Source organism: Pongo abelii, chromosome 4 (genome assembly GCF_028885655.2).
Source record: "Pongo abelii isolate AG06213 chromosome 4, NHGRI_mPonAbe1-v2.0_pri, whole genome shotgun sequence".
NCBI lineage: Eukaryota > Metazoa > Chordata > Mammalia > Primates > Hominidae > Pongo > Pongo abelii.
Genome location: NC_071989.2, coordinates 88,302,190 through 88,317,440, shown reverse-complemented (window position 1 = coordinate 88,317,440; position 15,251 = coordinate 88,302,190). Strand labels below are relative to the sequence as shown.

Below are 15,251 nucleotides of genomic sequence, written 5' to 3'. Positions count from 1 at the left end.
GCGGTGGCTCATGCCTGTAATCCCAGCAACTTTGGCAGGCTGAGGTGGGAGGATCGTTTGAGCCCAGGAGTTCAAGACCAGCCTAGGCAACGTGGCAAAACCCCACCTCTACAAAAAAAATACAAAAATTAGCTGGGTGTGGTGGCACACGCCTGTAGTCTCAACTACTTGGGAGGCTGAGGTGGGAGGACCGTTTGAGTCCAAGAGGCAGAGGTTGCAGTGGGCTAAGATTGTGCCACTGTACTCCGGCCTGGGTGACAGAGTGAGACCTTATAGAAAAAAATAAAAAGAAGTGGGATACACGCTCAGACATTTTATTTGACCAAGGCATCATGAAATTAAAAGAGACATGCTAACAAGACACTGATGCCTAGATGCAAGGAAATGCTAACCAGACACTGATGCTTAAATGGAGCAGTGACAGGGAACTGATGATGAATGCTCTCTAGCATGTGACAGAGATAAATTTCCTCCATATGGAGTCTGATGAAGATTAGAGTGAAACCAAGTCTATGCCAAGAGGGAAAATGTCTATTCACCTCACCATCCACAAAATGGACACTAACATAAGCTGGACTGGCAGGAATGTGAGGTACAAATGAAAGTAAACATTAATGCCTGATTGTGGACATGTGAATTAAACAAATAATGATTACCTAAAATATTTCGACCCGTCACTAACATTCTGGTGTTTTAATTTTGGCAACCAACCTTTCAAAATGCTAGTCTTCATCAGAATATTTATCATCCAAACAGTCTATAAAATACAAAGATACTAATGAGCCATCTTTAAAGATAAGCAAAAAGGAAAGATGGTCAAAAACTCCTTCCACTCTGATGAATATGTCGAAACCATCGAGTTACTAGCTGGTCATAATTTCAAAAGAGGCTGCAATGGTTCTTTTTGTTTTTTAAGAGACAGGGTCTCGTTTTATTGCCCAGACTGGACTGCAATGGCATGATAATAGCTCATTGCTGCCTCGAACTCCTGGGCTCAGGTGATCCTCCCCTGCCTCAGCCTAACCAGTAGCTGGGACTGCAGTGCAATAGTGTTTCTGGTGAGCACAACAACAGTGAGCTCTTCTTCTCCCACATATTTATAGTAACTACCTAGTTATTATTAAATTGAGAATCATACTCATACCTTTATCCAAATTTCAAATCAGTTCAACTTGAGGACATACTGGGAAAATATTTACCTTTGATGTCAACTGTATCTTTTGCATAAAACTCTGTAACTGCCTGGAAAGCATGGCTGTATTCAAAATAAATGTTATCCATCCTTTCGACTCGAATTCTGTCATCCTGCACACTGAAAGAAAAAAGGAAAATTTCAAAGATAACTTATCCACTATCATGAAATGCTGGTATTTAGGTCTTGGCCAGAAGCAGAAAAAAAAAAGATAAAGATTTATTCCTTATTCTTTCCCAAGTTGAAGAAAGAGAAAGAAAGAGCTAAAGTTTCTCTGCCAAAATGCTCTATTTCATAAAATATTAAAATGAGTACTTTTTATTTTTTTTTATTTTTATTTTTATCTTTTTTTGAGATGGAGTCTCACTCTGTTGCCCAGGCTGGAGTGCAGTGGCAGCAATCTCAGCTTACTGCAAGCTCCGCCTCTTGGGTTCACATCATTCTCCTGCCTCAGCCTCCCGAGTAGCTGAAACTACAGGTGACCACCACCACACCCGGCTAATTTTTTTGTATTTTTAGTAGAAAGGGGGTTTCACCGTGTTAGCCAGGATGGTCTCGATCTCCTGACATCGTGATCCGCCCACCTCAGCCTCCCAAAGTGCTGGGATTACAGGCGTGAGCCACTGTGCCTCACCAAGTACTTTTTATTAACTGCTATTTTTATATTACCTAGCACATTGTGAGTACTTTATATCTATCATTATTTAAAAAGAAAAACTTATTGAAATTAGGGTCCATTATGTTACTAAATATGAAGGGAGAAAAACTGAAAAGCATCATTTTGATTTGATTATGTTATTTGTTTAAATAATCTAGCAACAGAATACAGCACTGAGTAACTCTTTCTTTGAGGGACTTTCTGCTAAATCTGTTTCTATCACAGTCTCCAGTCAAATATAGTAAATTAGGGTAACTCTCACTCTTTAAAGTGATTTTACAGTCCTCCTAAAAATATGTATAAAAATTTGCCTAAGTACATAAACAAAATCATAGCATGCATGCTGGGTAGTGTATTTTCTTTTTCTATGTTTCTTGACTCCCTATTCCGTCCTCCTTCTCTTCTTTATCACCTCACTCCCATGACTGTTACCTCTCATGTTAACAGCCTAGAATGAATCTTTCCATATTTTTTCATGTCCATATTTTGGTCATACACAAGCATATATAATATATGCTCATTATATGTTATATTACTACATTATAAAACTGAGATGATTTTATAAACATATTTCTGTGTCTTGTTCTCTTCACTTAATAATTCTTGAAAGTCCCTCCATAAAAATGACCTAGCTACAACTCCTTCTTTTTAATGGCTGAAAAATATTTCATAGTATATAGATGCCACAATTTCTTCAACTATTTCTTTGTTGTTTGATATTCATTTGGTGTTAATGTTTTGTCACATGTTGCTTTAAAACATTTTTATTTAAAAATATAAAATTTTAGTTACAGTTGTAGCCTGCACATAAGCCTCCCTAATCACATCCCTCTACGATTTCCAGAAGGAAATGCTGGCCGGGCACGGTGGCTCAACGCCTGTAATCCCAGCACTTTGGGAGGCCGAGGCAGGAGGACTGCTTGAGCTCAGGAGTTTAAGACCAGCCTGGGCAACATGGCTCTCTCTACAAAAAATACAAAAATTAGCCAGGCACGGTAGCACATGCCTGTAGTCCCAGCTACTTGGAAGGCTGAGGTGGGAGTATCACTTGAGCCCAGGGAGTCAAGGCTGCAATGAGCTGTGATCACACCACTGCACTCCAGCCTGGGCAAGAGTGAAACTCTGTCTCAAATTAAAAAAAAATAAATAAAAGAAGCAAACATTATCTTGAATGTGATGTATATTACCATGCATGTTTTCATGTTTTATAAAAAACTGTATCATTTCATGCTTTTCATTTTGTATGAGCGGTACTTTATCATAACCATACAAATTGACTCTATACTCAACACTATTTCTAAGATTTATACATGAAGATACATGTGCTTTTTACATTTTAACCGCAGCTAAGTATTTTATTATTTCTTATATTTCCTAATAAATTTAAGATCTGCTTTATGAATTTATTCACCAGAATTTATCTTTGTGGATAGTGTGAAGTTATAAATAGAATTTAATTTTCCACATAATTAATTATCAAAGCAGCAATTAGAGAGCATTCCATATGTCCTTGATGATTTATAATGTTACTTTCACTGCATATTGCATTTCTATATATGTTTTTGGATTCTCCATGCTGTTCCACTGGTCTTTTTGTCTATCTCTGTATCACGACCACAGACTCTTAATTTCCAGGGCTTGGCATCTATACCTAAAGTGGCAAGGCCCCTACCTTGCTCTTCAAGATTGTCTTGGCTACTCCTGGCCCTTTGATTTTCTTTGTGAATTTTAGGTTCACTTACCTTCTGTCTTCACAAGAAACTTACTGGGATTACTTTATTTATTTATTTATTTATTTATTTATTTTCACTCTGTCGCCTAGGCTGGATCAGGGCTCACTGCAGCATCATTGACCTCCCAGGCTGAAGCAATCCTCCCTCATCAGCCCCAAGTAGCTAGGACTACAGGTAGGCATTACCACGCCCAGCTAATTTTTTTGTATTTTTAGTAGATACAGGGTTTCACCATGTTGCCCAGGCTGGTGTCAAACTCCTGGACTCAAGCGATCTGCCCACCTCGGCCTCCCAAAGTGCTGGGATTATGGGTGTGAGCCATTGTGCCCAGCCCTTATTGGTATTTTGATTTGATATGTAATGAATTAATTTAGAGAGAAATAACATCTTAAATAGAGATATCACATTATCAAAGCTGGTATATTCCTCTATTCATGTCTATTATATCCAACAGTAATGTTCTGTAATTTCCTCCATGAAGGTTTTATACAGCTTTGGTTGTGCTCACTCTTAGATGTATACACATACCTCTCTCTTGTCTTTATCTGAAACAGAAACAGGTGTTGGGTGGGGCCCAGCATCAGGGGACTCTACTGCACACTAAAGTTAAAGAACCACTGACCTATACAAATAAAAGACTGCTGCTATAATGAAAATTAGTAGATGATAGGAAAGAGTATTTACAAAGAGTATTCCCAAAGCAAAGAGTATTTCCTTTGGAAGCTTATCTTATATATACTGATGTAGGTATATCTAATGATCTAAGAACATAAAAAGTTGTCTGTAAAGTAAAGCTATACTGTAAACAACTGAGTTAAGATAATTTAGAAAGTTTCTCAATATTTTTTTCTTTGGCTCCCTATGCAGAACACTTTCTTGGTCTCTACATAAAACTGAAAAAAGACTTGAAACCATCCCCAGCATCAAAATAAAGCAAGCTTTTTTCTATTTTTATGATTTTCCTTCCTGAGCAAAGAGATCGTATGAGTTGATTTAAAAGTTCAATTACAATGCCTTCTAATAAATAAACAATAGTGAAACTTTATTACCTATTTTGCTTTACAACTAGGTTAAAATTCAGAAAGAAGGATTTATGACAGAAAATCTATAGTTTATATATTTTTTTCTTCACAAAAACAGTTAAACAAATTTTCATGGGCATATGCCACACAACAATCACTCTTTCTTAGTTTACAATCTAAGACAACAGACAATAATGTGGTAGACATATGTAAAAGACACAGAAAACACAGAAACACAAATGGCTATACCTCATCACAAAAGCAGAACTGGGGGGTGGAGCCAAGATGGCCGAATAGGAACAGCTCCGGTCTACAGCTCACAGCGTGAGTGACGCAGAAGACCAGTGATTTCTGCATTTCCATCTGAGGTACCGGGTTCATCTCACTAGGGAGTGCCAGACAGTGGGCGCAGGACAGTGGGTGCAGCACACCATGCGCAAGCCGAAGTAGGGCGAGGTGTTGCCTCACTCGGGAAGCACAAGGGGTCAGGGAGTTCCCTTTCCCTTTACTAGTCAAAGAAAGGGGTGACAGACGGCACCTGGAAAATCGGGTCACTCCCACCCTAATACTGCGCTTTTCCGATGGGCTTAAAAAACGGCGCACCAGGAGATTATATCCCACACCTGGCTCAGAGGGTCCTAGGCACACGGAGTCTCGCTGATTGCTAGCACAGCAGTCTGAGATCAAACTGCAAGGTGGCAGCGAGGCTGGGGGAGGGGCGCCCACCATTGCCCAGGCTTGCTTAGGTAAACAAAGCAGGCAGAAAGCTCAAACTGGGTGGAGCCCACCACAGCTCAAGAAGGCCTGCCTGCCTCTGTAGGCTCCACCTCTGGGGGCAGGGCACAGACAAAAAAGACAGCAGTAACCTCTGCAGACTTAAATGTCCCTGTCTGAAAGCATTGAAGAGAGCAGTGGTTCTCCCAGCATGCAGCTGGAGATCTGAGAACGGGCAGACTGCCTCAAGTGGGTCCCTGACCCCTGACCCCCAAGCAGCCTAACTGGGAGGCACCCCCCAGTAGGGGCAGACTGATGCCTCACACAGCCGGGTACTCCTCTGAGACAAAACTTCCAGAGGAACGATCAGACACAGCAGCATTCGCAGTTCACGAAAATCTGCTGTTCTGCAGCCACCGCTGCTGGTACCCAGGCAAACAGCGTCTGGAGTGGACCTCTAGCAAACTCCAACAGACCTGCAGCTGAGGGTCCTGTCTGTTAGAAGGAAAACTAACAAACAGGACATCCACACCAAAAACCCATCTGTACGTCACCATCATCAAAGACCAAAAGTAGATAAAACCACAAAGATGGGGAAAAAACAGAGCAGAAAAACTGGAAACTCTAAAAAGCAGAGTGCCTCTCCTCCTCCAAAGGAACGCAGCTCCTCACCAGCAACAGAACAAAGCTGGACGGAGAATGACTTTGACAAGTTGAGAGAAGAAGGCTTCAGATGATCAAACTACTCCGAGCTAAAGGAGGAAATTCAAACCAAAGGCAAAGAAGTTGAAAACTTTGAAAAAAATTTAGACGAATGTATAACTAGAATAACCAATACAGAGAAGTGCTTAAAGGAGCTGACGGAGCTGAAAGCCAAGGCTCAAGAACTACGTGAAGAATGCAGAAGCCTCAGGAGGCGATGCGATCAACTGGAAGAAAGGGTATCAGTGCTGGAACAGGAAATGAATGAAATGAAGCGAGAAGGGAAATTTAGAGAAAAAAGAATAAAAAGAAACAAACAAAGCCTCCAAGAAATATGGGACTATGTGAAAAGACCAAATCTACGTCTGATTGGTGTACCTGAAAGTGACAGGGAGAATGGAACCAAGTTGGAAAACACTCTTCAGGATATTATCCAGGAGAAATTCCCCAATCTAGCAAGGCAGGCCAACATTCAGATTCAGGAAATACAGAGAACGCCACAAAGACACTCCTCGAGAAGAGCAACTCCAAGACACATCATTGTCAGATTCACCAAAGTTGAAATGAAGGAAAAAATGTTAAGGGCAGCCAGAGAGAAAGGTCGGGTTACCCATAAAGGGAAGCCCATCAGACTAACAGCGGATCTCTCGGCAGAAACTCTACAAACTAGAAAAGAGTGGGGGCCAATATTCAACATTCCTAAAGAAAAGAATTTTCAACTCAGAATTTAATACCCAGCCAAACTAAGCTTCATAAGTGAAGGAAAAATAAAATACAGACAAGCAAATGCTGAGAGATTTTGTCACCACCAGGCCTGCCCTAAAAGAGCTCCTGAAGGAAGCACTAAACATGGAAAGGAACAACTGGTACCAGCCCCTGCAAAATCATGCCAAATTGTAAAGACCATCGAGGCTAGGAAGAAACTGCATCAACTAACGAGCAAAATAACCAGCTAACATCATAATGACAGGATCAAATTCACACGTAACAATGTTAACTTTAAATGTAAATGGACTAAATGCTCCAATTAAAAGACACAGACTGGCAAATTGGATAAAGGGTCAAGACCCATCAGTGTGCTGTATTCAGGAAACCCATCTCATGTGCAGAGACACATATAGGCTCAAAATAAAAGGATGGAGGAAGATCTACCAAGCAAATGGAAAACAAAAAAAGGCAGGGGTTGCAATCCTAGTCTCTGATAAAACAGACTTTAAACCAACAAAGATCAAAGAGACAAAGAAGGCCATTACATAATGGTAAAGGGATCAATTCAACAAGAAGAGCTAACTATTCTAAATATATATGCACCCAATACAGGAGCATCCAGATTCATTAAGCAAGTCCTGAGTGACCTACAAAGAGACTTAGACTCCCACACAATAATAATGGGAGACTTTAACACCCCACTGTCAACATTAGACAGATCCATGAGACAGAAATTTAACAAGCATATCCAGGAATTGAACTCAGCTCTGCACCAAGTGGACCTAATAGACATCTACAGAACTCTCCACCCCAAATCAATAGAATATACATTTTTTTCAGCACCACACCACACCCATTCCAAAATTGACCACATAGTTGGAAGCAAAGCTCTCCTCAGCAAATGTAAAAGAACAGAAATTATAACAAACTGTCTCTCAGACCACAGTGCAATCAAACTACAACTCAGGATTAAGAAACTCACTCAAAACCGCTCAACTACATGGAAACTGAACAACCTGCTCCTGAATGACTACTGGGTACATAACGAAATGAAGGCAGAAATAAAGATGTTCTTCGAAACCAACAAGAACAAAGACACAACATACCAGAATTACTGGGACACATTCAAAGCAGTCTGTAGAAGGAAATTTATAGCACTAAATGCCCACAAGAGAAAGCAGGAAAGATCCAAAATTGACACCCTAACATCACAATTAAAAGAACTAGAAAAGCAAGAGCAAACACATTCAAAAGCTAGCAGAAGGCAAGAAATAACTAAAATCAGAGCAGAACTGAAGGAAATAGAGACACAAAAAACCCTTCAAAAAATTAATGAATCCAGGAGCTGGTTTTTTGAAAGGATCAACAAAATTGATAGACTGCTAGCAAGACTAATAAAGAAGAAAAGAGAGAAGAATCAAATAGACACAATAAAAAATAATAAAGGGGATATCACCACCGATCCCACAGAAATACAAACTACCATCAGAGAATACTACAAACACCTCTATGCAAATAAACTAGAAAATCTAGAAGAAATGGATAAATTCCTCGACACATACACCCTCCCAAGACTAAACCAGGAAAAAGTTGACTCTCTGAATAGACCAATAACAGGCTCTGAAATTGTGGCAATAATCAATAGCTTACCAACCAAAAAGAGTCCAGGACCAGATGGATTCACAGCCAAATTCTACCAGAGGTACAAGGAGGAACTGGTACCATTCCTTCTGAAACTATTCCAATCAATAGAAAAAGAGGGAATCCTCCCTAACTCATTTTATGAGGCCAGCATCATCCTGATACCAAATCCGGGCAGAGACACAACCAAAAAAAAGAATTTTAGACCAATATCCTTGATGAACATTGATGCAAAAATCCTCAATAAAATACTGGCAAACCAAATCCAGCAGCACATCAAAAAGCTTATCCACCATGATCAAGTGGGCTTCATCCCTGGGATGCAAGGCTGGTTCAATATATGCAAATCAATAAATGTAATCCAGCATATAAACAGAACCAAAGACAAAAACCACATGATTATCTCAATAGATGCAGAAAAGCTCTTTGACAAAATTCAACAACGCTTCATGCTAAAAACTCTCAATAAATTAGGTATTGATGGGACGTATCTCAAAATAATAACAGCTATCTATGACAAACCCACAGCCAATATCATACTGAGTGGACAAAAACTGGAAGCATTCCCTTTGAAAACTGGCACAAGACAGGGATGCTCTCTCTCACCACTCCTATTCAACATAGTGTTGGAAGTTATGGCCAGGGCAATTAGGCAGGAGAAGGAAATAAAGGGTATTCAATTATGAAAAGAGGAAGTCAAATTGTCCCTGTTTGCAGATGACGTGATTGTATATCTAGAAAACCCCATTGTCTCAGCCCAAAATCTCCTTAAGGTGATAAGCAACTTCAGTAAAGTCTCAGGATACAAAATCAATGTACAAAAATCACAAGCATTCTTATACACCAATAACAGACAGAAAGCCAAATCATGAGTGAACTCCCATTCACAATTGCTTCAAAGAGACTAAAATACCTAGGAATCCAACTTACAAGGGATGTGAAGGACCTCTTCAAGGAGAACTACAAACCACTGCTCAATGAAATCAAACAGGATACAAACAAATGGAAGAACATTCCATTCTCATGGGTAGGAAGAACCAATATCGTGAAAACGGCCATACTGCCCAAGGTAATTTATACATTCAATGCCATCCCCATCAAGCTACCAATGACTTTCTTCACAGAATTGGAAAAAACTACTTTAAAGTTCATATGGAACCAAAAAACAGCCCGCATTGCCAAGTCAGTCCTAAGCCAAAAGAACAAAGCTGGAGGCATCACACTACCTGACTTCAAACTATACTACAAGGCTACAGTAACCAAAACAGCATGGTACTGGTACCAAAACAGAGATATAGATCAATGGAACAGAACAGAGCCCTCAGAAATAACGCCGCATATCTACAAGTATCTGATCTTTGACAAACCTGAGAAAAACAAGCAATGGGGAAAGGATTCCCTATTTAATAAATGGTGCTGGGAAAACTGGCTAGCCATATGGAGAAAGCTGAAACTGGATCCCTTCCTTACACCTTATACAAACATTAATTCAAGATGGATTAAGACTTAAACATTAGACCTAAAACCATAAAAACCCTAGAAGAAAACCTAGGCATTACCATTCAGGACATAGGCATGGGCAAGGACTTCATGTCTAAAACGCCAAAAGCAATGGCAACAAAAGCCAAAATTGACAAATGAGATCTAATTAAACTCAAGAGCTTCTGCACAGCAAAAGAAACTACCATCAGAGTGAACAGGCAACCTACAAAATGGGAGAAAATTTTCGCAACCTACTCATCTGACAAAGGGCTAATATCCAGAATCTACAATGAACTCAAACAAATTTACAAGAACAAAACAAACAACCCCATCAAAAAGTGGGCAAAGGACATGAACAGACACTTCTCAAAAGAAGACATTTATGCAGCCAAAAAACACATGAAAAAATGCTCACCATCACTGGCCATCAGAGAAATGCAAATCAAAACCACAATGAGATACCATCTCACACCAGTTAGAATGGTGATCACTAAAAAGTCAGGAAACAACAGGTGCTGGAGAGGATGTGGAGAAATAGGAACACTTTTACACTGTTGCTGGGACTGTAAACTAGTTCAACCATTGTGGAAGTCAGTGTGGCGATTCCTCAGGGATCCAGAACTAGAAATACCATTTGACCCAGCCATCCCATTACTGGGTATATACCCAAAGGAATATAAATCATGCTGCTATAAAGACACATGCACACGTATGTTTACCGCAGCACTATTCACAATAGCAAAGACTTGGAACCAACCCAAATGTCCAACAATGATAGACTGGATTAAGAAAATGTGGCACATATACACCATGGCATACTATGCAGCCATAAAAAATGATGAGTTCATGTCCTTTGTAGGGACATGGATGAAACTGGAAATCATCATTCTCAGTAAACTATCACAAGAACAAAAAACCAAACACCACATGTTCTCACTCATAGGTGGGAATTGAACAATGAGAACACATGGACACAGGAAGGGGAACATCACACTCTGGGGACTGTTGTGGGGTGGGGGGGGGGCGGGGATAGCTTTAGGAGATATACCTAATGCTAAACGACAAATTAATGGGTGCAGCACACCAGCATGGTACATTTATACATATGTAACTAACCTGCACATTGTGCACATGTACGCTAAAACTTAAAGTAAAATAATAATAAAATAAAATAAAAAAAGAAAAAAATAATTGCAAAAAAAAAAGCAGAACACTCCCTCCCTCAATATTATGAAAAGTAGAAATATATGTATCATTTTATCAATGTAACACACATTTGTAATTTTTTGCTATTTTCCTTGATATAATATTTTATTGAAATAATTGTTATTTTTTGTTAGATTCAAGCATAGTTTTTCAGTCTCCCTAAATCCTGCCATAAGAAGAGAATTTAATAACCAAACTAAAACCCCAGATAACATGTACTACACTATAACTGCATCTCAAGATATTAAGAACCCCAAAATGCAAGCAGGTGGGATGAACAATAAGATACAAATGCTATCAGCAACCACGTGAGAAGAAGCAGATGAAAGCAACAGAACTCTAACAATCGGAAAACAGAAACAACACAAAACAGCAACCAGGTACTCGCTGGAAAGTATAGTAGGATATTTTGAGGAGCTGAAATTGGGAGTGCAGGTTGTACATTTGATAATAGTGACTACACGGAGTCCACAGTAAAGCCTGAAGGGGCTTGAGAACTCCAGGCCCTATGAATTCACAAAACCAGTGATGCAAAGCACTTTTTTAGGACAAATCTTACACTGAGGAAAAACTCCTATGAACAGAATCTAAAATGGGGAGAAAAGGGTAACAGGATAATTGTTAAAAAGACAAAAGTACTACAGAACAGAGCCAGGAGAAAATGAGCTGTCACATTTTCAAATACTTTGACAATATGCAGCAGAATGAATCTCAAAAAATCATATTTTGTGAAAGAAATCAAGCCAAAAAATTTTAATATATATTGTAAGATAGCCTGTATTTGAAATTCTGTAAAAGGTAAAATATACTGGTGGAAAATTAATAATTGCCTAGGGCCAGATGTGAAGGGAGGGGATCAACTGCAAAAGCACATGGAAAGTTTTAGGGTAAAAGTATTCTTCCACATCTCGACTATGATAGTGGTTACAAAATTGTGTAAAACTACCACTTACACTTACAGTTGTGTAAACTGTACACTTAAAAATGAATGAACTGTTTATAAATAATACTTGGAGTTAAAAAACACTACCAGAACTGTGAAGTCAGAAAAGCTATTTTGAACCCATGCCTCTTCTAAAAGTTTGGGAAAATGAATTTGCATAAAAATGAGTAATAGAAAAGGACCAAACTCAAATCTGTCTAAAGTTATAAGAAAAAAAAGAAAAAACATAATAACATCTCTACAGACAACAGAATCATGTTAGATATCTCCATAAAACATGAAAACCCTAACAAGTTAAAAAAAATTATTAAGAAAACAAATTGGATTTAGAAAAACTCAGAAATGAACGGGCAGAACTCAGGAATTAGAGACAAAAGGAAAACTTCTCAGAATGAAGGACAGACTAGAAGGCACACAACTGAGTAAATACTACAGATAATAAAGATAAGAAGCAGGAAATGAAAGGGGGAAATTTTTTTCAAAGTCAAAAAGAAATGAAAAAGATTTGAAAGATTGGAAGATAGTAACAAATACAAAAGGTTGGCAAAGAAGATCTAAAACGTGTATAAAAGGTGCTCCCAAGGTACGAAGTCGGCAAAGAGGGCAAAGCAAAGAAATAGAAAAATCACTTGACACTGCATATTTAAAAAAACACATCACATACATGGGGAAATCAACCCATAATGACCATCACAATAAGTAATCTAGTAAAATTATTTCCAGCCAAAATGACAAGTTGTCTATAAATGAAAGAAAAACAGAGTTGCCAAACTTTAACAGCAGTGTTTTACACTACAGACAATGGAGTAACATATTTAAGATACTCAAAGAAATAAACTGTAAGCCAAGAATTTTAAGCTTAGCCAATCTTCCATGTATAAAGGCCACAGACAGCTATAACCAAAGTATGGTCAGCAGACCAGTAGCATCACCACCACCTGGGGACTTGTTAGAAACACAGATTCTCAGGCCCCATCCCACATGTACTGAGCCAGAGAACCTGCCGGTGAGGCCCAGTATTCGGCGCTTTAACAAGCCTGCCAGGTAATTCTGATGCACACTAAGGTGTAAGAACAACTATATTACAGAATAAATTTCAGACAACCAAAATGACTAGAAAGACATGGATATAAGAATTGGTGGTGAGCATGTAATACATATTTGCTTGGAGAACTAGGACTCTCAATGGAGGCTATAAGAAAGAAGGTATAGTACCTAATAGCTATATGCGCTGATGATGCAGATATATTACAACTGTGAAATAAATGGCAAAGAAATGTAAGACCAAATGCAATGGCATTTTATAATATATAACTTTAATAATACAGATTCAGTAATGTGGGATAAAGCAAATTAAATACCTGATATTTGAATGATAAAATCAGAGTACTTACATAAGAACCAGGATTGTCGACATGGTGGGGAAAAGGAGATATAGATGTCAGACTGAAAAAGTTAAATAAAAACTCTTTAGCCCTGAATTTGAATCAGCAGTATTTTTTAATGAGTTCTTAATATAGTTTGACCTATCCAATAAATAGCCTCCCTAGTTGCACAGACTGTGGAATAGAAATAGCATTTCCTGGCCAAGCTAAGTGGCTCATGCCTGTAATCCCAGCACTTTGGGAGGCCGAGGTGGGTGGATCACCAGGTCAGAGATTGAGACCTTCCTGGCCAACACGGTGAAACCCTGTCTCTACTAAAAATATAAAAATTAGCTGGGTGTGGTGGCACGCTCCTGTAGTCCCAGCTATTCAGGCGGCTGAGGCAGGAGAATTGCTCGAACCTGGGAGGCAGGGGTTGCACTGAGCGAGATCGCACCACTGTACTCCAGCCTGGCGACAGAGTAAGACTCCGTCTCAAAAAAAAAAAAAGAAATACCATTTCCTACTAAAAGAAACTAGGGAAGGATTACTGGAGAAATGACTAATTCCAGGTCTGGGAATGAAAATATTTAAGATGATCCTAGACTATCTTGTTACACAAAAAAGCTACTAAAGATTACTAGCATCATGGCAAAATGGCACAGAAGTCAACTCGGAGGGACTCTCTTTGCCCAATAATGGGCCATTTTGAGCACTGGCAAGAATAACAACTGCAATGAAACCAAAACACGTTAGATATGTTTAAACCCTGGGTTCATAATGATACTTTAAAAAGCAAGACTTGTTCATCGCTACTGAGTATCAATGGCTACTCAATTCACAAAAAGAGAGATAATTATACGCCTCCCAATGAAAACATAGAATCTATGAAGTTCTCTTCCTCTTCCATGAAAAAAAAAAAAAAACCCTGAATTTTATTAAGCCTCTCAATTCAACCACCAATTTACAGAAAATACAGAGGAATATCTTAAACTCTATGGATATGTAATCAGCAAAATCCAGACTTTGGAAAACTCCACAAGAAAAACAACTGACTTTCTTAAAAAAAAAAAACAAACAAACAAACAAAGGGGATAGGAATAAAAAGAGATGGAGAGGGAACCTGTAGATAAAGAGGTTTAAAAGGTATTTTTGTAAAAAGTCAGGCACAGTGGTATGTACCTGTAGTCCCAACTACTCAGGGAGCTGAGCAGGGGGATCACTTGAGCCCAGGAGTTCCCAGCTCACCTGCACAACATAGCAAGACCCTTGTCTCTAAAAATATAAATTTTAAAAATTTTGAAGACATTTAAAAAATAAACTGGCAAAATTAAACCATAAGGATACATACTTGGGTGACAAAACTGCAAAGGAAATTAAGAAGATGATAACAATGACAAATTCAGGATCATGGTTCCCCTGAGGGCTATGACAGTGAGGAGGCAGAGAGAGCTTCTAGAGTGACTGCCAAAACTCTATATCCTGGACTAGATGGTGGTTTCAGCAGCCTTCTTCTATATCTGTATTACATTGTTTCTTATATTTGTACCATATTTTAATTTTTTCAAATAAAACACAAATGATTCCAATTTTACTGGCTTCTCCTAAAATTAAATTACTTCTGAAACTTTTACTTTTTACTTTAATCTAAGAGTCTGTTTTATCTCATAAGCAACTACCAATGATCCGTCATCACACTGAATTTAGAAGTATTTTGATATAGGAAACTCAAATAACCCAATACCAAAAACACAAACAACCAAATTTTAAAATGGGCAAAGGCCCTGAATGAATGGCCAATAGATATATGAAAAAAAAAAAATGCTCTCATTAATCATCAGGAAAATACAAATCAAAACCACAATGACATATTTACCTCATTCCTG

At 38.6% G+C, this 15,251-nt stretch overlaps 1 protein-coding gene across 11 annotated transcripts in view; it reads right to left on the bottom strand.

The window, feature by feature from the left end:
- The window catches only part of MSH3 (mutS homolog 3), a 228,349-nt gene that overhangs the window by 149,017 nt on the left and 64,081 nt on the right, over positions 1 to 15,251 (bottom strand). For all 11 annotated transcript variants that reach the window (NM_001131571.1, XM_063723860.1, XM_054555021.2 and 8 more), the window contains 1 exon segment: positions 1,200 to 1,312. In NM_001131571.1, the coding sequence (NP_001125043.1) occupies positions 1,200 to 1,312 (113 nt within the window).